Source organism: Schistocerca cancellata, chromosome 11 (assembly GCF_023864275.1).
Source record: "Schistocerca cancellata isolate TAMUIC-IGC-003103 chromosome 11, iqSchCanc2.1, whole genome shotgun sequence".
Taxonomy (NCBI): Eukaryota; Metazoa; Arthropoda; class Insecta; order Orthoptera; family Acrididae; genus Schistocerca; species Schistocerca cancellata.
The window spans coordinates 165268346-165294694 of record NC_064636.1 but is presented as its reverse complement, the minus strand read 5'-3'; the positions used below and the strand labels follow the sequence as shown (position 1 = coordinate 165294694).

Below are 26349 nucleotides of genomic sequence, written 5' to 3'. Positions count from 1 at the left end.
TTTTGCTATTATACAAAGACTTGTGTGATGTATATTTGTGACACCAATATTTGAATGAAACAGTTTGAAATATAACTTACCTCTGTGTTCCCCTTTAAAAACCAAATGTACATTGTTAAAATGTCGTTTTTATACAATATTTCTGTAATAGAGGTGTCAAATGTACAAGAAATGATGGTTCTTGTATGACACTATGTTACTAGCATCATATAATCTAAATAAGATTTAATGAGGTAAGTAGCGTAAAGATGTACATTTGCTGCATTGTAGTAAGTATAATTGATGTTACAATTACCAAAAATGAACTGAAATATTTGAAAGGGGTTAAATTTTAATGTTAGCCTTGTCTTGGCCTTTAACATAATTAAGGAAAATGACTGGGATACTGATGAGTTAAATACAAATAATTAAATACAGTGGTCAGGAAGAATAAGAACTGAAAGAGAATACTAAAAGCAGGGCGAAGGGGAAATAAAAGTAAAGCCAATTTTTGTAAACAATGTATGTGGCTCACCTGGAAGATAAGAAACAAGTAAAACAGATATTAAAGACGATATTTGTGAACAAGAAGATGATGAAGCAGTTAAGACTCAAAGGATGTGAAGAACACGAAGCCATGGGCATCATAGCAAAAGTGAGTCTACCATCTTAGGACAGAACAAATTTGAGTGTTCACAGACTAGAAGAATAAATTATCAAAATGAATCTGATGACATATTTTAAAAAATCCTGGTGTTTTCCTTCAACTATGTTAATTTTGTGTTTTTGTCAAAGGCAACTGGAAACAGCAGGCCAAACTGTTGCAGATATTTTTAATCAAAGAACTGGAGAACAGTGGTCCCCCCTCCAACCCCAGCATCCTTCTCCACAAAACTAGTTGCAGAAAGATGGCATTATCAGCATACCTTCTTTAGCTGTCATTTATTTTATACACAGAGGACGGAAAAGTAAAAAGATAAAAAGGTGCACTGTAATAAAGTTGAAAGTTGAGCTCTAAAGAGGTTGTATTATTTTCTTGGAATTCACCGTAATAGAGACAGACCAATGGCGCCCGCGAAAGGCAAAGGTCCCGAGTTCGAGTCTCGGTCGGGCACACAGTTTTAATCTGCCAGGAAGTTTCATATCAGCGCACACTCCGCTGCAGAGTGAAAATCTCATTCTGAAAACAAAACCAACTTTGGTTGGTATTAAATAACAACATACTTTATTATGTGGTTTAAGTCGGATTTGATCTTCCATAGAATTGGCGTGTGACCTGTCTTTACTAGAAACTTTTCATTCAGAATCAGTTGGAAAAATAATGCAAAGGTGAACAGAATAGTTATTGTTGTATGGTCAATAAGGGTAAATGAAATGAATAATATAAGAACAAAATTGATTCATCTCTCAGTGAAAACATCAAAGTTATTTACAGCATTGATTTCCCTTATAGTTCTAAATTTACATGTCATGCATACAGAGCTGCATCGCAAACATGTTCAATTCCAACAGCAAAATATGGAGGTAAGTCAGTACTTCATTGTGGTTGTATAAGAAGTTTTAATTGGAATTGGAAAGCTGTGTTTCATTTAAGGAATAGTGGGCAACATAATTTTGTAGTAAGATGTTGGATTGTATACTGCGTATCAACATTGTGAAATACCTCGAAGAAAACTATATTGACACACAACCAAACACGTATGCAGAAAATATTGTTCTTGTGAAACAGACGTGGCCCTTTATTCACACAAAGTAACGAGTGCTGTCGATGGGGATCTGGAGTTGATTCTGTATTTCCTTATGGCTTTTGACCCCTGTTCCTCAAAAGCTGCTTGTAATAAAATGGTGTGCCTGTAGAGTATCGTGTCTGTTGTGTGACTGGATCCGTGGTACCTTTGGCTGCTGAGAAAGTGTTATAGAGGCTTTCTCCTCTTCTTAATCTATGTGAATGACTTAGAAAGACAATGTGAGCACCCATCTTAGATTGTATGCAGATGATACTGTCATTTACTGTGTAGTAAAGTCATCAGAAGATTGAAACAAATTACACAATAATGTATATGAGCTATGTGCATGGTGCAAAGACATGGGGGGGGGGGGGGGTATTAAAAAACAAATTAAAAAATAAAATAGAGATGTTCTTGACGTTAGTACTAAAAGTAATTCTGCTAAAGTCCAAACAGTGGAAATTCTGGGTTGGAATATCAACAATATTATGAGAAGCATAGATTGTTACTCACCTGATAAATTTTTGTTACATGATAAATCATACAGCTTTAAAGGTTGTCAGTTGAATTAAATATCTAGTGATTGCTATTACAAACAGCTTAACTTGGGACCATGACATAGAAACTGTTGGAGGGAGGGTGAACCGAAGCATGTATGCTGTTGACTAAATACTTAGGTGTAGCAAGTCTACTACGGAGACTACCTATACTGTCCCTTTCTGCTCTCTTCTGAAGTATTGCTGTGCCGTATGGGATCCGTACTCGTGGAAGACACTTAAAAAGTTGAGAAGGCAACTAGTTGAGTGTTATCACAAAAAAAGGAAAAGTGTGTCACGAATGCGACTTGGGGTGGCAGTCATTCGGTGAGATATTTCAGGAAATTACAATCACTGACTTTTTCCTTCAGGCGCCAAAATATTTCGTGGAGTTCATTTTTCCCCCCATGCTGTTTCATGAATGGAATAGTGGAGAAATAGTCTTAAAGTGGTTGTATGAAATCTCTGCCAGGCACCTGAAGTGTGAAAGGCTGAGTGTTGACCTAGATATAGACTTACTGGATGCAAACAAATGCGCATATGAGGAAAATGATTTAGGATTGGAAACAATGATATATGAAGTACCTTCTGCCACACACCATATGATGGCTTTCAGGTTATATTTCCTGTTGAAAATTGTTTTTACAGGAATCCGTGCTAATCATATTGTCATAAATACTAGAATATGGATCCGTACAATCCAAAAGAACTGCAGACTGTCATGTCTACATATCCGTATGTGGAAAATTTGTGGAGTCTTTTAGAATCCTGCACTAAAAGCATTCATACTGGAAATAAAATCAATATGAGGAGGGAGGAGGCTACTTCCAAATGCCTGGGACAAAATATTGGTAGTAGAGATATTAAAGCTGATAGGATCAATTGAGAAATACTTCCATATTCTACTTGTGCAGAAGAACAATACAGGTGTTTGTTAACAATGGTGCTTGACGTAACATAGTGTGTGTAGTTTTTAATTTTTCTGTACCTGGTGTTTTTTTTAAGTAAGTCACAATTTTCAATTATCAGCCTTCTTTGTATTTTAATACTGCCGTAGTGTTTTGTCCCCCCAGCCTCCACTGCTAAATTGCCATAATATCAGAACTGTAATTACTCCATTTTTCAAAGTGTCCAGATAGTCAGTCAGTCAATATTACCATCAGAATTGAAGAGAAAAGAAATCAAAGAAAAATCCATACATGTCAGAATACTTGGTCTGCAACTAAAATGTACAACTTCTCAGTTTTTTTTTCCATAGTGTTTCATTTCCAGAGCGTCTACAATTTGTGGTGCATATTCTTGCTAAATAGTGATTAGTCTCTTTAAAGAAGCTCCAATATAATGTATACATGGATAAGTATCTAATTGCCACCCTGTCTGTCTCTTTTCACCCAAATTTCAGTGTAAACTATGTATTCTTGTGACGATCTGTTAAAAATTGAGCTGTCATTACATATACACTGGAGTAGTCTTTACTTTTATGTTACAGTTTGAAATTTTGAAAATAATGGTGACACAGTAAGAAGTAATTAATCTACGACAACTGCAAGACGTTTCTTAAAAGACATCATGGTCGCCGTTGACTGTATAAAATATTTATTGTTACTATTGCAATTTCGGCCTTGTGGCCATTTTCAAGTAACACTGCAAAGTTACATTCTGTCAGAATATAAAACTATCTGACATGAGTACATCTCGTCGTCAAAATGCAGCCTTTTGACTGTGAGAGTCCCACAAGATCTGATGAGTACGACACTTATTACATCGTAATATGTTGTTAAATATATACTGAAATGTCGATGTTACCATCGTTCTAATTATCTGTCCCACATACAAGTTCAGGTGCACTGCACGTTTTTGGTGTGTAGACACCACAGAGAACGTCATTCGATAAGAGTTAAGAAGCTGAGCTTTGAAATGTACATTGGTGAAGTAAAAGTGCCACTGAAAAGACTGTAAACAAACTTTTCTTTATGAAGTTCTCCATTCATTTCACTGTCTGTTTTGTCAAGAATAGCCACTGCGGCTACTGTGAAATCACCTGCATTTATCAAATAGTTGTGTTCCCAGTTTTCTTACAGAGCGTCGATAAGAAACAGTGAGATTTCGCGTACTGTGATTTTAGCTGACCGAACTTCACTCGCATTTTTCTGGTGTCTCATAACTACTCTCAAACTGACAGTGACTTCTCCTGTACTCGCTACAAAAGTTGATGCCGTTTGTGTGCACTCACCCAGCTGTTACTTAAGATTGTTCCACAGTGAGGCACTATCTATAACTGTGATTGTTTTTTTGTACACCAACACTTTTGATTTAGAGTCTTATGATTTTTTCAAAAAAATATTTAAAGCTGTTTGTAATGTAGGAGTGAGGATAACAGCTCCTCAGATAGTAAGAAATCTCTCCTCGTATCTCTGTCGGACTGTGTGTGCTGGTCAAATACACAGTGCAGGACTGCAGTTCATCGGGTAGATTGGAGTGAGTGTGTGTGTGTCGGCTGAAGTGGATGAAGGGTGAAAATCGTCACTGGTAATGAGTTGTGGGCATAGCGCTACTCGTCCGAAACTGAGTGGGCCTCTGTGGAGTGGAAACGTGCTGATTCCCCAGTACAGAAAAATTTAAAGTGACTCAGTTTGCTAGGAAAGTGCTTGTGACAGCATTTTGGGGTATATGTAGTGTTTTATTGGTGGATTTTGCTGAACACATGACCAATGTGGTTGATGCAGCCTAATTTAAAACTTCGGTTAAATTGTGTGGTGTCGTTTCAGACAGACACCACAACACTAATGCTGACAGTTTCAGACTTCTTCGTGACAATGCTCGGCCGCATATCATTGCTCCTGTTCGCGAGAAAATTGCCAAATTTGGGTAGGGTGTGCTCCGGCATCTGTCGTGCAGTCCAGACCTCGCACCATCAGACATTCATCTTTTGGTCTCGTGAAGAAATTGCTGGGTAGCCAACACTATGTAAGAGGCGTGCAAGTGAAATCAGCAGTCTGCAGTGTCTATACTCCAACCAAACAGTCCTCTGCAAACACGGCATATTGAAACTAGTAGTATGCTGGGAGAAATGTGTTGTAACTGTTGGTGACTGTGTAGAAAAGTAGGTAAAAGATGTAAGCTCATTTGTGATTTTTTTTGTTTTGTTTTGTTACCTATTAAACTTTTTTGTGATAAAATTATCGTGCATTACTTTACAATCTTCCCTTGTATGTGACTGCTCTGCAATTCACATTTAAGTGCCTGGTAGCCAGTTCACTTCCACACTGTCTCTCTACTATTCCGTGGGTAAAACAAAATCGTAACGCTTTCTGTGCGAGCTCCAATTTGTCTTCTTATTACAATGATCATTTCTCCCTATATAAGTGTGTGTCAACAAAATATTTATCCATTCAGAGGGGAATATTGACGATTGAAATTTCCTTAAAAGACCTCGCTGCAATGAAAAATGTCTCAGTTTTGTTTTAATGATTGCCGTGCTGACTTGAGTATCGTATCTGAGACACTCACTTCTCTATTTTGCAGTGATATAAAATAAACTATTGTTCTTTCGTCATTTTCTGTGTCCGTTTTCAATCTTATCTGGTATGGCTCCCGTACTGCACAGCAATATTCTTGCAGAGGACGGACAAGTGTAGTGTAGACAGTCTCTTTAATAGATCTGTTGCATTTTCTAAGTGTTGTTTGTTTTACCTTCCCTACAACATTATCTTTGTGATCATTGCAATTTAAGTTTGTAATTGTAATTCCCAGGTATTTAGTCGAATTGGTAACTTTTAGATTTGTCTGATTTGTTGTGGAATGGAAATGTGATGGATTCCTCGTAGCGCTTGTATGGATGACTTCACACTTTTCATTATTTAGAGTTAGTTGCCACTTTTCATGCCATACAGATATTTTGGCTAAATCATTTTGCATCTAGTTTTGATCGTATCGTGTCTTTACTGAATAGTAAATGACAGCATTGTCTGCAAACTATCTTAAGAAGCCTGCTCAGGTTGTCTCCCAAGTTGTTTATATAGATTAGGAGCAACAGCGGGCCCGTAACACTTCCTTGGAGAACAGCAGATATCACTGCCGTCTTACTCCATGACTGTGTCAATTACTACACACTGTGATCTTTCTGCCAGGAAATCACTAATTTAGTCACACAACTGAGACAATACTTGGTAGCCACACAATTTGATTAAAAGTGGCTTTTGAGGAACAATATCGGAAGCGTTTTGGAATTCTATAAATATTGAATCAGTTATGAGATCCCCTGGCAATAGTGCTCATTATTTAATCAAATAGAACTGATATATGACACAGCTGCTTTCATAGGTTGCTCTGCCCCTGATGGGATGGGATAAGCCTTGCAGGGAACTTGAACATAATGAGGTATCTTGAACAGAATGAGCATCTCAATGCCAACAGGTATCTATTCCGAAAACACCGATCGTGTGAAACCCAACTCGCTTTTTTCTTGTATGACATACTGAAAGCTTTGGATTGAGGCAACCAGGTAGGTGCAGTGTTTCTTGATTTCTGAAAGGCATTTCACTCAGTACTGCACTTACATTTATTACCAAAAGTACAATCATATGGGGTATTGAGTTAAATCTGTGACTGGATTGAAGACTGTTTGGTAGGGAGGACACAGCATGTTATCTCGGGTGGGGTGTCGTTGTCAGATGTAGAAATAACTTCGGGTGTGCTCCAGGGAAGTGTGTTGGGACACTTGCTGCTCATGTTGTTGTATTAATGACCTCGCAGACAGTATTAATAGTAAAAATCAGGCTTTTTGCAGACAATGCATTTATTTATACTAAAGTACTATCTGGGAGAACCCGCATAAATATTCAGTCAGATCTCGATAAGATTTCAGCGTGATGCAGAGATTGTAAACTTCAGATATGTAACATTGTGCATTTCACCAAATGAAAAAAATGTAGTTCCCTATGTCTGTAATATCAGTGAGTCACTGTTGGACTAAAGTACTATCTGGGAGAACCCGCATAAATATTCAGTCAGATCTCGATAAGATTTCAGCGTGATGCAGAGATTGTAAACTTCAGATATGTAACATTGTGCATTTCACCAAATGAAAAAAATGTAGTTCCCTATGTCTGTAATATCAGTGAGTCACTGTTGGACTAAAGTAGTATCTGGGAGAACCCGCATAAATATTCAATCAGATCTCGATAAGATTTCAGCGTGATGCAGAGATTGTAAACTTCAGATATGTAAAATTGTGCATTTCACCAAATGAAAAAAAAAAAAAAATGTAGTTCCCTATGTCTGTAATATCAGTGAGTCGCTGTTGGAATTAGCCAACTTGTAAAAATACCTGGGAGTAATATTTTGTAGGGATATGAAATGGAACAATCGCATAAGCTCAGTTGCGGGTAGACCAGATGGTAGACTTTGGTTTAGTGGCTGAATACTAGGGAATTACAATAAGTCTACAAAGGATGTTGCTTACAAATTATTTGTGGGACCCATACTAGAATGTTGCTCAAGTGTGCAGGACCAGTACCAAATAGGACTGACGAGGGATTTTAAGCATGTACGGAGAAGGGCAGCACGAATGGTCACAGTTTTGTTTAGTCCGTGATGGAAGAGTGTTACAGAGATGCTGAGGAAACTGAACTGGTAGGCTCTCGAAGATAAACTACCCAGATAAAGCCTATTAACAAACGAGTCAAGAACCAGCTTTAAATGGTGACTAGGGACATCGACAACCCCCTGCTTATCGCTCACACGGGGATCCTGAGCACAAGATTAGAATAATTATAGTGTGCACAGAGGCACTGAAACAATCCCTCTCCCCATGTTCCAAATGTGAATGGAATGGTTAGAAACCCTAATATGAATGGAATGGTAAGAAACCGTAATAACTGATACAATTGGACATACCCTCTGCCACGCATTTCACAGTGATTTCCAGAATTTAGATATGGATGTAGATTTGGAACTGGAGTAGGATGTGTTGTGTTAGGGAATCTGACAGGTGATGCATCTGGGTCTTGCACACGTATATAATAAATGTGGCAAGGGATTTTACCAGTAGCTGAGCTGAGGTGTAGGGATGGGGCAGTCAGCCATCCTGCTTCAGTCCTCCTCGTGCTCCCTGCCTATTTCCCACCCCTCACCTACTCCATTCAACGCAGTCCCCTCACCTCATTCTACTCGACAAACTTCAGTCTCGACATCGCGTATATTTGTGTCCCTCGTTTGTGTGAAGCTATCAGATTTTTCGTTCCTTCTTGTGCGACTGCCGACGACTCGACACTTCTGCTAACCTATTTGGTGAGTTGTTACCTCCACTCCTAAAGTAATTGCTTTCTCCCATAACTTTCTGTAAGACATTCGAAGCTAATCAAATACTTGCAGATTCGACTTAGCATTCTGTGTCATTGTAACTGTTTTTTTGTATACGCTGCCTCAATTTTCAGCCGACAACGGCTCCCGTCAGTTCGTCTTCTGCCGAGACTACCAGAATTCGACCTGCCGGCGAGCAGGTTGTCGTTTTGTGCACTGTTCGCGAGAGGACGAGGCGACGTACCGGATGACGGGCATGCTTCCACCGCACGTGTTGGAGGCAGCTATCATGCAGGGCAAGACGGGCGGCTTACCTACGCTGTCACGCCCCGGGGAGGCCCCCGTGTGCCGTGATTATCTTAAAGGAGAGTGTCGCCGCGGACCGCAGGCCTGCCGGTGAGTACACCCGGTGTTTCCTTGACTTGAGTTCGGGAGAACTTTGTACTTAGACCAATAGAAATGAGTAAAGTTAAGGTATGTGTTTATATATAGAAACAAAACCCTGAGAGAGAGAGAGAGAGAGAGAGAGAGAGAGAGAGAGAGAGAGAGAGAGAGAGAGAGACCGACTGACTGACTGACTGACCTTAACTGACATGTATTTGAAGTCACTTGCTCTATTGAAGCCTTTGGGCTCCCTCTAATTTTCAACCCTTCCACACTTACTCCACTACAAATTGACATTTTCTTGGTGCCTCAAGATGTGTCCTATTGATCAATCCCTTTTTAATCTAATTTCTGTGCCTCCTCATTTGATATTTGATCTATCAGTGTAATTGTAGCAGCCACATTTTACTTCCGTACGAGGCTACACTCGAGACACATAAAAAATTAGACATCCTAACACACTATATTTAGTGTTAAAACATTTCTCTTTTTCCAGAAATCCCATCCTTGCTGCAAACAGTCAGCATTTTATTTCCCAAATACTAAAACTCGTCTACTACTTGTAGCATTTCACTTTCGAATCTGATTGTGTCAACATTGCCTGAACTGATTGGGTTGCATTCATTACCTTTGTTGTACTTCTGTTGATGAGTAGTTTGTTTCTTCACACTAAACTTTAATTCTTGTACCAGATTTCTCTGTGGACGCCTTATTACATGGTTAGTGCACTGGGGATAGTCTACAACCTTGTCATGATCCCTTCTTGACTACTGCTAACTCTGTTATGTGTAGGGTCCTGAAAGTGAAGCACCAGTCAGACAGATAGTCCCTCTCTCTCTCTCTCTCTCTCTCTCTCTCTCTGTCCCCCTCTCCCCCTCTCCCCCCTCCCTCCCTCCCTCCCTCCCTCTACTTCAGCCCCCCCGCTCTTTTTTCCTTCAAACAATTTACCCTGTTTCAGATTCCCCCCCCCCCCTTCCCCCTCCCCTTGCCCCCTCCCTTAATCCCCACAGTCCTGAGCTTAGATTTTGTAAATAAAAAGTTTATATTGATGGTCAGTCCTTTTTCTGGCACAAAATAAGCCTAAAATACGAAATTCAATAAATTTTTGTTGCTTGGCAAAATATTAGACCGTGTAGGTATATGCTACATCAGGACTCAAATAGGTTTTTCCCCCCTTGTAATTACATGTTCTCAGGGATTCATTTGATGGATTTTATTTATGAACTGAAATACATGCATACAAGTAAGTGCCACAAAATGTTTTTTATTATTACATTTGACACTTAAATCTGAAAATTTTTCCATGTGATTCGACCTCAGAAAGTAAGTAGAATTATTTCTCATTTGAAAGCACCTATAGGAACAGTTACATCAGGATACGTGAAAGTTTTTTATGTTTACATCACATTACTCAGAACAAAAATGCAGCCGACACATACACAGGTAATGTCTTACTGAGGAAGGGAATTGTTTCCCAAAACATGTCACGAATGCCACAAATTAAATAAAAATCTGTGACTGGCAATAAAAAATGTGAAAAAATAATATTCTATTAGGAAATGACAATTATTTACTCCGTATCGTACATTTTGAATCTCATGGTTCAGAAATCTTCATTTTTGAGGGAAGCTGATTTAACAACCCAGTGCATTATAAACCAATTGAAGATGATATAGTAAGTGCCTGGATAGTAACATTTCATTCTTGTGAACAAACAACACACATTCTAGATAGATATCCACCATTCAGATAATTCCATTTAAAAATTCATGAATGACTGCCGACAACACGAATAGAATAATTAGTGTGCGGCTCAAATCACTACTTAAGAGCTGTAATATTCTTCTTGTGTACTATCTGAACACTATCTAATCGAAAGTACATGGACAACAGTTAGTAGACTTCAATATGGAGTGTGTCGATCTTTCACCTTTATGATGGTCAAACTGTGCTCCAGACACTTTCAGTGAGGTGTTTGTGTGTGGAGGAATGGCAGCCCATTCTTCCCCAAGATCTGAAACTGGATAATGTAGTGGTGTCGGATGCCAGGGTCTCCAGTGAAGTCGACATTCTGACGTGTCCAAAATTATTGCACCGGGTTCAGGTCACGACTCTCGGCAGGTCGGTCTATTTTGAGAACGGTATTGTCCGCAAACTGTTGCCTTACAGATGCTGCTGTGTGACAGTACAATCAGTTGTTGTCTCTGAACCTTTCCTTTACTGACACAGTACACAATGCTGTAAAATGTATTCATATCCTTCCACTTTTAGTATTTTCTAAAGCGCTATAAGGGGATCATAACCGAACAGCGAAAAACCTCTCCGAAACATGATACCGTCTCCTCTGTACTTTCCTGTTTTCACTACACACGATGACAGGTGACATTCTCCCGATATCGGCCGAGCCAGAACCCTTCTGTCAGACAGCCACAGGCTGTAGCACTATTTTCCATTCCAAATTACTTTCTCCCATTCATCCACTGTCGAGTGGTGTCGCTCTTTATACCACCTCGATCGTCGCTTAGCGCCAACTACAAAAATACGTGGCTTACCGGGAGTTTCTCGACCGATGAACGCCGTTCTTTACATCTCGGCGTGCGCCGTTGTGCTAGCCGGGGTGCCGGTTGCAGTTCGGAACTCACGAGAGATACCTTCCACTGGTTTCGTGCGATATTTTACAGTCGCTCTCTGCAGTGCTCGACGGTTCCTGTCCGTCGGTCTTTTTAGCTGTGGCTGTTCTTTCACATTTCCACTTTTAGGAGGTTGCTACGTCCCTGCCCGATTTCTTACTCGGGTGACTCCAATATTTAGTCCGTGTTCAAAGTCACTGAGCTGTTGTGACTGACCCATTCTAGTGTTACTGCTTCTCTACCAACAGCAAGACACTCCTCACTTTCTTATATACTGGTGAGTCCGCCTCTTGTGGCATCTAGCAGTCAATTCTGCTTTGCACAGTGTTGTCTAGATACTTCTGATCACCTAGTGTATTAATGGTCCTGAACGGTGTTTTCCTCGTTGTTAGTGTACCCGGATGAGAATAAGAAAGTGATTGACAGCTAGTTGTTTTCAAGAGAGCAACCGTAGCAGCAGAAAGTAAGTTGTGCATTCTTTCCTGTTCGCCGTTGTGATATTTCTCTTCGCCATTGGGTGCCAATTGTCACACTGTAACCTCCCCCTCACTTATCGACCTTCATGACAGTGAAAAATTAAACCGCGTGTACCTAATGGAAATTTGGGAAAAGCAATCGTCACCGAAGTTAATTTGTCGATAAAGAGGGAGGAAAGGGTTACATCTAAATGAAAGGAAAAATGCTAATGAAACAGGTGGAAATTAATTTTGAAAAGGGGTAAAGTTAATAAAGAAAGTAAATGTGCGGCCGTTACGTTAACAATTAACTAGCGGTAATTAGATATTTGAGATTTGGGGGAAATTACGGTCGCCATTCCTAAGGACAATTACAATAGTAACTGAAAAAGAAAGGTTATTACACATATAATTAGCACTAGAAGCGTGGCAACTGAAGGTTGACACGTGTAGTGTGAAAACTGAAAGTTTGTCAGAAGTAATAAATTTCGCTACACTCTGGCTTAATTTAGCAAAAGAATTAATAAAACAGGAAAATCGAAAGTTAATTTAGTGACTGGAGTTAATAGTGAGCTTTCTTTTTGAAGCACATGGAAATTCAGTAAAATACGGTTAGTCTTGGACTACCTCAACAATCATTTCAAAAGCTACTTGAATCTACGCAATTTAGAAATAAGGGATTTAACTTTGAGCTTGAATTAAATGATTCTGAACAATTAACAGTAGTAAAATTTAGTACGTACCAAGCTGAGCTGCAGTCACAGGTAAGCTAAAATACGATAACAAAACTCGCACTCTTAATTTGTGCTGTGTAATCTGAATATTGTAGCCAGCTATGAATACCTAAAGTGAACTTTGAAATTAAAGCAGTGAAATCGAATGATGCTGGCGTTTGAATTTCAACGACACTTGGGTTCATTCCGGAAAAGGAAGGGACCCTGCTTGGTAATGCAATTGGGACAATGAGCAACAAACATTCATGCTAAGTTGCTGTAATTTAGTGATGCAACAATTTTAAAAGTTTGAAAAGCTGAGGTCTGCCATACAGTTCTAAACCTTTACATGCTTCCAGTCTTCCTTGTTGGCTGATTGAAGGTTTGAAGCCGTCGATCGAGGAGGTGGCGACAGTCACTCATTGTCGGCCGTCGCTGTTGCAGAAGCTGGATGTTGGCGCGCCTTCTTCTCGACACGGTCACCAGACGAAACGGGCTCTTGATGTGCGCTAGCTAATGCTTCCCGTCCGCGACACCATGTCAGAAACTATTCATCGCAAGTCAAGTGCAATTACATTCTGCCAAACCCCGAAAGCGCGGGAACTCGCGGGAGCTTCACACAACACATCTGCTCCATTGCACCACCCCAGCCAGACCCTCTCTCTGCCCGCGCTCCACGCGACAGAGTTGACACTACCAAAGATCCTAAACACTTTCATTCTCCACACGACCTATCGACGTATTCGTTCGATAGTATAGTTTTCCCTAGGCCAGACCCAGCGTATAAATACAAATAATATTCACAAAACAAACCAATTATACATCGACATAAATGCATATATATACAAATAGTAAAACAATTACAATATACAAAGACACAGAAATGTTATACCTTCAGGTAACAAAATAAGGAAAAAAACTTGCAGTGCAATAGATGGAAATAGGAGGATATGCATTTGCGGCGTTACAACACTCAGTTGTAGATGAAGTTCGCTGCTCGTAAGGTAACAGTTGTTAGTCATTTTTGTTGTTTGGATTGTTTTTCTGTGTGGCATTATTTTATGTGACAGACTATCCTAAAGTAGTTGCAAAAGTACTATGAAAAGTAGTAGGACTATTACAACTCCGCTAAGCGAACTCAATGTTGCACGTGGAAGCACCCGTGCTCGACTGTCAATCACTTAATTATTTTGATCGACGTGCAGCGTACACCCCAATCTTTGATCTGACAAATATTTATCAAACAGAGTTATCGTATGTCTTTGTTCAAGAATGAAGTGGTCCACACTTGCAAAGTGATTTTCCAGAGTTTTGAATGGAATGTTCATCAATTATCTTTCCAAATTGATCTTTGTCTTCTTTTATTCTTTAAGCACTGTGTAAGCTTTCAACCGTTGTTAACTGTTTCTCTCTAATAGCAGCAGTATGTTCTTGCCGGTGAATGCACTGCCTCTGATTTGTGGTGTTACTTGGCATTACTTTTCTCTTCCTACACAATTCGATAGTTAAAAAATCTTGGGAACACAGTTTTCAGATCTGTAGTATGTGAGCGCTGAGTAGCATATTGCTCAGCTCTTTTGTGTGCAGGGCTAGATGACCCACACCAGACAACATTACAGAACTAAATTGTACAGATTGCTTTGCTCTATGATGGCACACCTTACAGAGATCTTTCACCTACCCAACAATTGAGACAGGCCAGAGCTTATCTTGGAAGCACACTGGTATGTCACATTTTCCCGATGAACAGTACCAGTAACCGTTATATGAATAATCACTTATTTGAAATTGGTTTCACCCATTCTTCATTTTAGCATCAGGTTTTGGATAATAAAGTTAATTGCTTCTGTCATAAATTACGTTTTTCAAAAGCCTGTGATTGTGTCGATGATGGCTTAAATAATGAAACACAGCAATGCGGAGGTCATCCAGAAAAAGAAGAAGAAAAAAAAAAAAAACATTGATTTAAAAAAAAAATGCTGTTATGTACTTAAAGGTTCGTTTACCTCTTTAAATACTCACTCTTACATTTAAACATTAGTTACGTCTAGTCGCCAGCTTCAGAATTCCCACATTATATTCTTCTGCTGCCAGTCATTAAGCCAGATGTTCACTGCATTCTTCAACTTAGTCTTACAGTAACAATTTGCATTGATCATAGTGTCATTTGGCGCAACACATATCAGAAGAACCCTTTTCCCGAAAGACAGTTGCCACAGCCTTTCATGGTGAAAGTGTTGCTTTGAATTTTTTAGTTTTTTTGGGTTAATAGGGGTGACCGCCATCAAGTGAACGGCATCTGCTTTCTGGGATAATGTGGAACACCCAGGTCTCATCCCCAGACACAGTCCGTTCGAGAAAGCGTCACAGTGCGTGCGATGTCGGATCGAGTGTGGCGATCCCATTTGCCGAGCTTTGGGTCGGTTACTCGGTTGCCGCGTAATCCGTCATGCACGTAGTTTGTCGTAGCCGAGATGTCACGACACAAATTCACCGAGCAAAAAAGAGAAATTTATGGCAAAACAGTGTGCAATTTGTCGAGAGTTACGGCGTGCCCTGCAAGATTCTGATGTTAACTGTAATTTTCAGGTCTTTTGTCATAAGACGTCTAGCCCGAGTTTTGTTGTGCGCATTTGTTCGTCTACTGTGTTCATCCACTGTTGAAAATTATATCCTAATTTCTCACTTTTTTTTCATTTGTTACATTATCCCCGTACACTGCTTTCAGTTGACTGAAAATTTCTGCCGATTTCATCCTCCGAACATTTGGCAATCGAATAAGACTCCTTACCCCACAGTTGGCAGGATTTCCAATCGGTCAGTTCATTTTGACCAGACACCGATTGCAGAAGGGATACTTCTTGCCACCTCCAATCACAGCGTTATACGAGCAAAGCTATTACGGAAGGCGATTGACCCTAAAAGGAGAAAGTGGAGTGAGCTGCACGCCGTAAATGTACGAGAGGACTCTTGTTTGAATGCAGTGACCACCTGACTTAATGAACTGATGGCAGAATAGTGTAACTTTGGAATTTTGAAGCTTGTGGCCAGATATGACAAATGTTTAAACCTATCACTGCTACAGACGTGCTCTTTGCACTGTGTGATGAGGCGGCTTTTGTTACGGCTGTATTGCTGGTGCGTGTGCTGAGAGGCAGTGTTCCAGCTGACAGGAAATCCTTGGAACACGTTACGTAAACTTTGCGTACGGTTGATTTTAGCTCGTAAATTGCATTAAATTGAGTGTGGATAATATACCAAAATTTTATTTTAAGTTGAGAGCAGAACAATATCTCGTATCAGTCTCAAGTTATTGCATTTTTATATCTGACGGATGGTCGGGTGCGAGGTGCCCAGTTCTGCCCGTGCGGACTTGCCAGCTGCTTTTAAATACTTACATATGTTTTAAAGAAAGCTATTGGGTGAAAAAGATTGATTTTTGCGCATCTTACAGTTTCGCTTGATAAAAGACTGAATTTCTTTTCATTATATACCGTACTTGTTGTACTGCATCAAATTAAGTAAAACATTGCATGAAATTTTAAAGCTTTTGCAGAGGTATGAACATGTTGCATAAAATTTGTGTATGGTTGATTTTAGTTCATACATTGCAGGGTCAGAAATGTAGAGAAGGTACTGGAGTTTTATTTAAAATTACCAAGCAACGTTAGCACACTAACTCACATTCAGGAGGATGACGGCTAAGACCTACGCCCAGCCATTCTGATTTAGGTTTTCTGTGATTTACCTAAATTGCTGCAGGCAGATGTCGGGATGGTTCCTTTGAAAGGGCACAGTTGATTTCCTTCCCCGACCTTCCCAAATCTGAGCCTGTGTTCTGACTCCAATGACCTCATTGGTGAAGGGACGTTAAACACTAATCTCCTCCTCCTCTTTATTTAAAATTGAGAGCAGAACAATATCTCGTGTCACTGTCGAGCTGTGTCTTATGGATAGTCAGGTGGAACACGCCCGTTCGCGTGCTTGCGCATCGTGAATCGTGACAGTCATCGTGTCTGATAAATGCCTCGAGACATCGAAACGAGGTTTTTTTGCAAATGATAGCATGCAATGAGGCCCGTGTGTTGTGTGATAAATGTATGATAAATATTTGAAACTTTTTTATCCACTAGGATATGGAAGTAATTCAGGTGTCCATAGCATTTGACTCGAGTGGAATGTGTGTACACGTCCACAGCTCCTGAGGAACAGCAACGAAGGGTTGAATGTAGGAGGTAATTAGGTAGACAGGTGAAGGAAAGCTTCGTGTATGTAACAACATAGTTTTTCCCAGTAAATATTGTTTTTCATTTTATATAACTAAACAGTCTTTATTTTCTGGCTGATCCTCATAATTACATTTTTCATGCATAGTGTCACACATTTAAAGGAATTTATTCCCATTGTCAGGTGCTGTGGAGTTTGTGTTGAAAGTGGCATGTGTGTGGGTGTGTTGTCACACCTCTGTTGTCCAGCAATCATATTTTTATTGTTATGTATATTTTTTTGGTTACCTACTTACAGGTATTGTTAAACAGTGGAAAATCCAGGATGAGATAACAACAATATTATGAAATATGATAGGTTACTAATCATCACATACAGGAGGCGAGTCATATCTACATCCACATCTATATCTGTATCTACATCTGTACTCTGCAAACCACTGTGATGTACATGGCAGAGGGTATGTCCCATTGTACCAACTATTAAGGTTTCTTCTTGTTCCATTCACATATGGAGTGTGGGAGGAACGATTATTTAAATGACAGTTTGCGTGCAGTAATTATTCTAACCTTATCCTCACAATCCCTATCGGAGTGACACGTAGGGAGTTGTTGTACATCCAGAGAGTAATCATTTAGAGTCGTTTCTTGAAACCTTTTAAATAGACTTTCTCTGAATAGTTTACGTCTGTCTTCAGGAGTCTGCCTATTCAGTTCCTTCATTATCTCTGACACTCTCCCACAGATTAAGCGAACCTGTGACAATTCGTGCTGCCCTTCTCTGTGTGTGTTCAATATTCCTTGTTAGTCCTCTTTGGTACACGTCCTACACACTAGAGCAGTATTCTAGAACTGGCCACACAAATGATTTGTAAGCAATCTCTTTCACAGACTTGAGTGCACTTCCCCTGTATTCTACCAGTAAACCAAAGTCTACCACCAACTTGACCCGTGACTGAGCCTGTATGATCATTCCATTTCATGTCCCTACAAAGTGCTACACCCAGGTATTTGCATGAGTTGGCCGATCCCAACAGTGACTCATTGATACTATAGCCATAGGATACTACTACTTTTTTGCACACTTTTTACATATGATCGTATTTTTGACAATAAGTGTAGGTGTGGTACTGAGTCAAATGCTTTTTGGAAATTGAGAAACACAGCATCTACCTGGTTGCTTTGATTCAAAACTTTCAGTATGTCATGTGGGAAAAGTGCGAATTGGGCTTCACATGATTGGTGCTTTCAAAATCCATGCTGGTTGGCATTGAGGAGGTCATTCTGTTTGAAATAGCTCGTTATGTTTGAGGTCAGAATATATTATAAGAGTCTACAACAAAATGATGTCAAAGTTATTGGATGGAAGTTTTGTGGATTACTTCTACTACTATTCTTGAAGACGAGTGTGATCTGTGCCGTTCTCCAGGAACTGTGTACAGTTCTTTGTTCGAGAGTTCTGCAATGTATTATAGTTAGAAGAGGGGCTAACTCAGCCACAAATTCAGTGTGGAATCTGACAGTTGTTCCATCGAGGCCTGGAGCTTTATTCAGTTTTAACGATTTCAGCTGTTTCTGAACACCACTCACACTAATACTTATTTCATCCAACTTTTCAGTAGTCTGAGGATTAAACTGCAGCATTTCTCATGGGTTTTGGTTTGTAAAGGAATATTTGAAGAAAGGAGTGAAGCATTTCAGCTTTTGCTTTGCTGCCCAATTTCAGTTCCTGTCTCGTTCGATTGGGACTGGACACTAACTTTGGTGCCATTAACAACCTTTTCATACAACCAGAACTTCTTGGATTTTGTGAAGTGTCGTTTGACAATATTCTGCTACCGTAGTCATTGAAGGCATCGTGCACTACTCTCTTCAATTTTTAAAGACTTGTCACTAAATTTAACATTTTTCCTGTTCCAACGTAAACTGGTTGTGAATCTGAGGGTAGCACTTCACAAGTATTGATAACCAATAGTTATTAAAAGCTGGAATTGGATTTTGACTATTTTTGTCAATTCTGAGAAATGCATATAATCTTAAAATAATATTTAATATCTCGTGTAAACAACTAAGGCTTTGTATGTGATGCTAAACAAACCAGATTCCTGTAATAGTTTTAGTAAGGTATGTGAAATTTTTCAACAGTTTTACGCAACCAGCTGTACAGAAAATGACAGGTCTTTTTTTATATTTTTAATGTAGTTCATGAATTACTCTAGATATCTTCATGATATGCAAGTATAAACAGGAGAAACACCAGATAGGGCACTTTTGTTTTGCCCATTTGAGCTAAACATGTCCCCAACTTGTGTGACAGGTCATGTTGTCAGGAAAAAGATCCATTCACAGTACAGTTAAAATATAAATGTTCTCAGTGTTTTATTTTACTGCCAGAAACACTTTGCATTACATCACAGGTACTGTGCTGTGATTGGCCGACAGAAGCAAACCAAACACGTGTAATGTCAGTTTGCGTGTTTGTGAAGCTAAAGTGCCTATTTGGTGATTTTCGCATTTTGCTTGTGTACTACCAAAATATGCAGTTTGATTGCTGCACCAAATTAAAGATCACTTCAAAGAGCATCATTTTTGGTAGCATTTTCTGTGCAAAAATGTCATGAAATCTGACATTGCTGTATAAAACATTGCCCTTATTCCAAGTAAAAGGTGAAATTTCTTCATTATTGTGTGAAAGTGAACTCTCAGTGATTGAAAAGTAATCAATTGAGAAATATGACGAGATGAATATTTCAGTCGAAAGTGCAGGAAACACTGAAATGCCACGGGCTGCAGCTTTAAATAAAGCTGACAACTCTTATGGTGACAAATATGTGTACTGGTCTACTCTCTTATTTGAGTTGTGCGGATCTCAACAGTTTGAGATAGTCGAAAAGCAACTTTTTGATGGCGGCAGGACATGCAGACATTGTCAAATGTCCGGTATTTTACCAAAGGCGGTTCGTCTTCTGTGTTCAAATGTGGATTCTGGGCCGTTTCTGACACTGTAACAAAGAATTGATGGATCAGTGGCACATTCTCAGACGAGCCTCCAAGAAACATCACCATAACCCCAAGCTGAATGTCAGTGTGAGGAATAGTGTTTTGAGGAAGCTCACAGCCACCGTCTTGGGAGCTAGTCCTCGTGTCCCGAGAACTAATGGTGTCCTTTTGTGATTGTCAGCTGCAGAGTACACTTCACCTGCACGGAGTGCGTCTGCTTGTATGCCGGCAATTCTAACTGAAGATCAGGCGGTTGGAGGAATGGTCTCACACCGCAGGTTTTAAATTCTGTTTGGAGAAAACAGTTTCTGTTGATTTTAATTGTTCCCGCTGTCTGTTTAATTTACCTGTTTTAAAACTGGGGGACACTGCTCTCACTTTTAAGGAAAAGTTGAGGTATATGGGTCTTACTTTTGATGAGAAGTTAACACGGTTGTCACGCCTTAAAGAAGTGAAACTGAGATGCCTCAAAGCCTTAAACATCCTTAAATGTGTCAGCCGTAGGTGTGGGGGAGCCGACATGGCACATCTGCTCCAACTTTAAAAGGCCTTTGTGCTACCCCGGCTTGAATACAGATGCCAGATTTATGGGTCAACTACTTAGACCTAGCTTGCTTTTAGAACCGACTGCTTACAAGAAGCATTGTACCACAGACAATGTTTTTAAAATTAAATCTAATGAGATTTTATGTAGCTTCGTTCCGAGACAGGAGACAGACGTGCGAAACTGAAGCATCCTTCCAGCTGATGGGGATGTGTACTGCCACTGAGGAATGGCACGATATCTGGCCTACTTTCTTGTATGCCTACTACTGAAACAACCTCACACGACACGGGACTCGATCCGGGCGAGTATCGAGGCTTTTGGGGTGCTACATTTTGAAAATGCTGACTGAATGGGGAAATGAACGAATTAGAAGAGAACTCTGAAATTGTGACAATTCTTTCTTTGAAAAAACTTTCAAAACAGTGAAAATTGGCACTGCGATTTTTTCTTTAACTGGTTAGCTTTGACGATTCTGAGAGCAACACGAATGGTCACAGGTTTGTTTAATCCCGTGGGATAGAATCGCAGAGATACTGAACGAGCTGAACTGGCAGACTCTTGAAGACAGATGTAAAATATCCCAAGTAAGTCTATTAACAAAGTTTCAAGAACCGGCTTTAAATCATTACCTTAGGGATATACTACAACCCCCTAGACATTTCTCAAATAGCTATCGTGAGGATAAGATTATAATAATTACTGTGCGCACAGAGGCATTCGAACAATCGTTCCTCCTGCACTCTGTACGTGACTGGAACAGGAAACACCCTAATAACTGGTACAATGGAACGTAGTCTCTGCCGTGCACCTCACCGTGGTTTGGAGAGTATAGTGGTAGATGTAGGTTCAGGTGTAACATAAATCATTCCCTTTTTTAATAATGTAATTAATGAACACGAAAAAATGGTGAAATTAGACAGTAATATGGAACTTACATTGCTTAAAAAAATACATTAGAAACAAATATCAAAATTGACAAAATAAAAAATGCCAAAATTGAAAATAAATCACAAGAGAGAGAGAGAGAGAGAGAGAGAGAGCTGCTGTCAGTAACAACTATTGCTATTTAAACTAATATTTGTAGTTCACATTTATTTTGTTGCAAGTATTGAGAGAAACATGTGAAACATTGAACACAGTTACGGATTCACTACAGTAACTCATTTACAAAATCATTGCCGAGGATTTATACTCTACAGTATAGCATATATTTTGGAATTTTTCGTTTCGAGCCAGGTTTCACATCTCTGTTCGTATATATTGCCGATGCAAATGTTTGAAGTTTCTCTACCGAAGTCACCGGTTGCAGGTTCCGTCACCTGTCTGTGCGCGAGTACCAGGAGGAGCTGGGATACGTGAGCCAGGTGGCGGCGGCGAGCTCTCCCGCGGCGGCCGCCATGGTCGCGGCAGCCATGCAGCAGCAGCAGCAGCAACAGCAGCAGCAGGCGAGCACACTGCACCACCAGGCGAGTGCCACCGGGACGGCCGCCGCCGGCAACGGGACGGCGGCAGCCGCCGCCGCGGCGGCTGCGGCCGCGGCTGCCGGGGGTGTGGGGGCGATGCAGGGCTCGGTCGCGGCGCACCCCGGCACCGTGGCCGCCATGTCGGCCGCGGCGGCAGCTGCCGCCGCCGCGCACCACCCCGCGCTCGCCGCTTACCACCACTTGGGGCAGCCGCCGCCCCCTCCGCCGTGGCAGGTGGGTGCTGTCGGCGATATCGCCAATGGCACTGCGCAACACTACGCTGCCGTCGCACCCGAGCAGTACTTGAGGTACGTGCTGCCGAATTACCTCGTTTCTGCTCGGGCCTCCTTTTTGAAAAGAATCCGGTATCGGTGTTTGCACGGTCCTCTACTTGTAAGATCACACCTTCGGAGTTGCGGTCGGGACTGAGTACTGTACGAAATTGGTTTGCAGTACCTCGAGTGTGAGTCGGCATTTTTGGCACTTGGAAGGAGTCCGATTACACCTCGGCCACTCGTTTTGCTCCGAATTGTTCTGTAGGGCGAGTCCGTATCGAATTGACTGATTGTTATTAATTTTAGAAACTTTGTGCTCCAGATTTCTATGACTTTTTAACATTTAGCAATCGCCTTGCAGTTAGGAAATATTGTAAATTCTAAAAGCTTTGAACTTCTCCAGTTTTTGTTTCCATATATAAAAAAATGGAAAATTTTTCCTATGTTTTGGGGAATAAAGTGAGGTATAACTCCAAAACTATTGAAACTGTGCAGGACGAATTTGATAAATGTGGACAGACTGCGGGAAACGATATGCGAGGGGACAAATAGTGAGAAATGTCTTACGGGCGTATGCTGGAAATGCTTGCTGGGAGAGGTACAGCCTTTTGAAGGTGAAGGTAAAAGGTCTGTGCTGTCGACACCGGGCGGGTGGCCCGCCAACACGGGGCGAGCCGGATAACCGTGGAAAGTTTTCCACGACATCTGCCACTATCTGTATCACGTATAGGCCTCGGCACTTACCTGACTCACCACTGTGGCGACAGTTTTGTCTCAGAGTCGTCGTGTGGGTCACCACGGTGCCGGGATTTCTGTAATCGCCCTATTCGCAGCCGAGGCTATCTGTACTAGAGGTGATATTGTCAACCTGCAAGTCACCTACCTGCGAGTACCTCTACTACAATTTGTCGGCACCATTTTGACCTCGGTGGACGGTAATTACTGGTAACAGCTTCGTGGATCGGTCGTCCTCTGTGCCCGACATAGAGATGTACCTGCCCTCACTGCGGTAGAACGTGCCTACACTGGCATAATACGTGCCTTTGGTGATACAGAGGCTAATGTGGCTGGTGAACACCTCCTTCGGAACACATTCGTGGCTGTATGCTTGTGTGATCATTTTTTGCTCCCTATCCTCTCAGGAACTGTTTTCTGCAGTTTGCCCCATTTAGCAAAGTCACCCTGTGGTGTTGATCTAGTGTCATTTTAAAGCTCCTGAGCTGTGCTTTCATTTGGTTTGCAACACAAACTACTGGGAGATTAAATTAAACTTGCAAAACACTGTTTTTATTTTTTCATTAAAATTTGTGTGTTTCTTATGTATAGTTCTTTTGTCTTTGATACAATTTGAAGATGCAGAAAGGACGGGTTAAAATATATAGCTCTGCATCACACCATTACTATTTTTATGAGTTCATATTGGAAGGAATACTCAAGACTCAAAAAGTAGGTAGTTCCGTTGTTGCTTTTATTCTAATGTAATAGTGTGAATGTTTCTCTGTTAGAGTGTTTTCAAAAGTAATTATGTAACAAACATAAAAGAGGCCCTTAATCATTCCTACTATGAGTTATTTGTTTAGATACTTACTGGTGATGTTGCATTTGTCTTCATTAGGAGTGCTTTTTGAAATAATTGATGTGCACATTTGTTGTTAGTCCATATTTAATGTACACTCCTGGAAATGGAAAAAAGAACACATTGACACCGGTGTGTCAGACCCACCATACTTGCTCCGGACACTGCGAGAGGGCTGTACAAGCAATGATCACACGCACGGCACAGCGGACACACCAGGAACCGCGGTGTTGGCCATCGAATGGCGCTAGCTGCGCAGCATTTGTGCACCGCCGCCGTCAGTGTCAGCCAGTTTGCCGTGGCATACGGAGCTCCATCGCAGTCTTTAACACTGGTAGCATGCCGCGACAGCGTGGACGTGAACCGTATGTGCAGTTGACGGACTTTGAGCGAGGGCGTATAGTGGGCATGCGGGAGGCCGGGTGGACGTACCGCCGAATTGCTCAACACGTGGGGCGTGAGGTCTCCACAGTACATCGATGTTGTCGCCAGTGGTCGGCGGAAGGTGCACGTGCCCGTCGACCTGGGACCGGACCGCAGCGACGCACGGATACACGCCAAGACCGTAGGATGCTACGCAGTGCCGTAGGGGACCGCACCGCCACTTCCCAGCAAATTAGGGACACTGTTGCTCCTGGGGTATCGGCGAGGACCATTCGCAACCGTCTCCATGAAGCTGGGCTACGGTCCCGCACACCGTTAGGCCGTCTTCCGCTCACGCCCCAACATCGTGCAGCCCGCCTCCAGTGGTGTCGCGACAGGCGTGAATGGAGGGACGAATGGAGACGTGTCGTCTTCAGCGATGAGAGTCGCTTCTGCCTTGGTGCCAATGATGGTCGTATGCGTGTTTGGCGCCGTGCAGGTGAGCGCCACAATCAGGACTGCATACGACCGAGGCACACAGGGCCAACACCCGGCATCATGGTGTGGGGAGCGATCTCCTACACTGGCCGTACACCACTGGTGATCGTCGAGGGGACACTGAATAGTGCACGGTACATCCAAACCGTCATCGAACCCATCGTTCTACCATTCCTAGACCGGCAAGGGAACTTGCTGTTCCAACAGGACAATGCACGTCCGCATGTATCCCGTGCCACCCAACGTGCTCTAGAAGGTGTAAGTCAACTACCCTAGCCAGCAAGATCTCCGTATCTGTCCCCCATTGAGCATGTTTGGGACTGGATGAAGCGTCGTCTCACGCGGTCTGCACGTCCAGCACGAACGCTGGACCAACTGAGGCGCCAGGTGGAAATGGCATGGCAAGCCGTTCCACAGGACTACATCCAGCATCTCTACGATCGTCTCCATGGGAGAATAGCAGCCTGCATTGCTGCGAAAGGTGGATATACACTGTACTAGTGCCGACATTGTGCATGCTCTGTTGCCTGTGTCTATGTGCCTGTGGTTCTGTCAGTGTGATCATGTGATGTATCTGACCCCAGGAATGTGTCAATAAAGTTTCCCCTTCCTGGGACAATGAATTCACGGTGTTATTATTTCAATTTCCAGGAGTGTAGAAAGTGAGGGAAACCAGTTTTTCTTGTTGTACCTAGGGGCAGGAAAACATTATATAACAGAAATGTGTAAAATGATACAAAAACCTGTGGTTTTTAGGGACATTACAAGAAACTGTCAGTAGTTACATAATGTCACGAAATTTGGCATTGTATCTGTTCCAGATTCAAATTTTGTAAATCTGCGAGTGGCAGTTAATGGCTACTGAAGCTGAATTTTGTCCCCCCCTCTCTGTCCCTCTCCCCCCACCCTCTCCATCTCCCCCCACCCTCTCCATCTCCCCCCACCCTCTCCATCTCCCCCCACCCTCTCCATCTCCCCCCACCCTCTCCATCTCCCCCCACCCTCTCCATCTCCCCCCACCCTCTCCATCTCCCCCCACCCTCTCCATCTCCCCCCACCCTCTCCATCTCCCCCCACCCTCTCCATCTCCCCCCACCCTCTCCATCTCCCCCCACCCTCTCCATCTCCCCCCACCCTCTCCATCTCCCCCCACCCTCTCCATCTCCCCCCACCCTCTCCATCTCCCCCCACCCTCTCCATCTCCCCCCACCCTCTCCATCTCCCCCCACCCTCTCCATCTCCCCCCACCCTCTCCATCTCCCCCCACCCTCTCCATCTCCCCCCACCCTCTCCATCTCCCCCCACCCTCTCCATCTCCCCCCACCCTCTCCATCTCCCCCCACCCTCTCCATCTCCCCCCACCCTCTCCATCTCCCCCCACCCACTCCTTCAGCCTCACCTCCACCCTCTCCATCTCCCCCCACCCTCCCACTCACCCTCACCTCCACCCTCTCCCCCACCCTCCCACTCACCCTCACCTCCACCCTCTCCCCCACCCTCCCGCTCACCCTCTCCCCCACCCTCCCGCTCACCCTCTCCCCCACCCTCCCGCTCACCCTCTCCCCCACCCTCCCGCTCACCCTCTCCCCCACCCTCGCGCTCACCCTCTCCCTCCCGCTCACCCTCTCCCTCCCTCCCCCCGGTCTCCCCCTCCCTCTCCCCCTCTCCCTCCCT

General features: G+C 42.2%; 1 protein-coding gene across 1 annotated transcript in view; it reads left to right on the top strand.

Moving 5' to 3' along the window:
- The window catches only part of LOC126108401 (zinc finger CCCH domain-containing protein 10-like), a 127606-nt gene that overhangs the window by 17289 nt on the left and 83968 nt on the right, over window positions 1-26349 (top strand). Inside the window, exons 3-4 of the mRNA XM_049913611.1 lie at window positions 8680-8941; window positions 21810-22271. Coding sequence (XP_049769568.1) covers window positions 8680-8941; window positions 21810-22271 — 724 coding nt within the window. The remainder of the gene's footprint in view (window positions 1-8679; window positions 8942-21809; window positions 22272-26349) is intronic.